The 1728-nt window shown below is 44.6% G+C and overlaps 1 protein-coding gene across 1 annotated transcript in view; it reads left to right on the top strand.

Annotated features, from left to right (window-relative positions):
- Pmar_PMAR007320 (hypothetical protein) overlaps window positions 1-60 on the top strand; it is a gene marked incomplete at both ends in the record, with an annotated part of 423 nt that extends 363 nt beyond the window's left edge. Inside the window, one exon of the mRNA XM_002788217.1 lies at window positions 1-60. This exon is cut by the window's left edge and continues 4 nt beyond it. Within this exon, the coding sequence (XP_002788263.1) occupies window positions 1-60 (60 nt within the window).
- Between the last annotated feature and the right edge of the window lie 1668 nt (window positions 61-1728).

Below are 1728 nucleotides of genomic sequence, written 5' to 3'. Positions count from 1 at the left end.
ATGGCTCAGTGGTGCCTCCGAGACTTAGTTTTGATCAAGTACATCCGCATATTATCATGAAACCACGCGATGATTCTTTCACTGGAGCGTAGCTGTCTAGCTTCCTAACGACGTGTTTTGTTGTTCTATCTTGTTGAGAGGATATTCATGTTTGGTAATTAACAGTAGGAAATGACTATATTCTGTCGATCCCCTTCGCGAATCCTCTGAGCTAGGTGGATTTTTCTTTTTAAACCTGTATTTCCTATGCATCTGTCTGCACGTCGTACTGGGATGTATTGTGAGTGCCTTTTTTATGCAAATGCGCAAAATATTATCATCTCAGCGAATTTGGGGAATAGTCATATGATTTTTCAACACGATGAATGTATAAATATAACGAATATACACCGAGAGTTCGGTCAGCAATATCGAACTCTCGATCGATTTATTGAGGCACGTGGCAAAATGGCTTGACACAGTACGACATCACTGGTGTATAGAGAAACAAATACGGTAGGACTCCTACCGTAAAATTGCTTCTACCTTTTGGAGTAATTTTTTACGCATTTGCATAATGGAAAGGCACGCCACAGTGGGACGGACAGCAAATCTGGGGAATACACAGAAAGTCTCTTTCGATATGAGATTCCCTCCAACAGAGTCGCAGATAATCCTGTGTGTTGATATCCGGAGAAAATTCGAAGCCCTGTCGAGTCTGAGGAGAAGGCCCGCAATCTATCCGAATGACTTAAATCGTGATGTCAACGAAGGGGGCAAGGGGAACCACCACTCTCAACTGCCCGCACTTGAAATATCAAGTCACAATGCTGAGCCCGAACTGGTGCACTCAGTTTGGCTCAGCGTCAAAGGAAGTGGCTATGGGTTGGCTAGGCTTTCGAAAGCTGTGCTTGGTTGGTTCAACCAACTTGGTTGATTCCATCCCAATAATACTCATACACAAGGTGCTTTGGGGTTAATATCCTTATTTGAAAAACTTAACTCTTGCGTCACCTAGTGCTACTTCAATAATGGTAAGATTATCTTACTGAGAAAACAAGATAACCAAATACTCTCACTCCAGTGACAACGCTTGATTGTAAGCATCAAGTCTTGATCATCAAGAAAAGAAGTACCGCTGCTGCTTATGGTGGTCTTCTCGTCCACTCATGAAGCATTGGTTACGTTCTACTCATTAGCAGCACTTACAATACGTCTCACAATCTCTGCAAAGAATCGTACAGAACACGTGCTCAGGACACGACCCATACTCCCCACAGCACATACAGTAGCAGAACCCCGTGCACTGATCAGGGCAGTTGGCACCCCAACATTGGATATCTTCGACAGCATTAGCCACCAGGACACAGAGAGCGATAACCAGAATAAGGATGCGTCCGAACATGAAGCAGACGAGTTTGGGAACTGAGGGGAGACGATGCAAGTCCTGCGAGAGAAATAAGCTTCATGCTATACAGCAGAATCGATTTCAAAGCGGAGTTTTATAGAGGCAGGGTATGGGCACACTCAACGGTCATAATCCTATACGTCTACAATAACCGACGCATTATGATTGAGCTATATATGTGTATCAAGGTAGAGTCGCATGATGCGACTCGCATCAATGGCAAAGAAATTATCCGTTCCTGGCAGGAATACACGCGATTTTAGGGACAAAGCGACGCCCACGTGGCCGATCCGCACAAATAGGGAGTGCTTAGAGACCTGCCCACCAGAACACGGAGTGTT

The sequence above is a fragment of the Perkinsus marinus genome, assembly GCF_000006405.1.
Source record: "Perkinsus marinus ATCC 50983 genomic scaffold scf_1104296928640, whole genome shotgun sequence".
NCBI classification, from domain to species: Eukaryota; Perkinsozoa; order Perkinsida; family Perkinsidae; genus Perkinsus; species Perkinsus marinus.
This window is presented reverse-complemented; position numbering and strand designations above follow the sequence as displayed.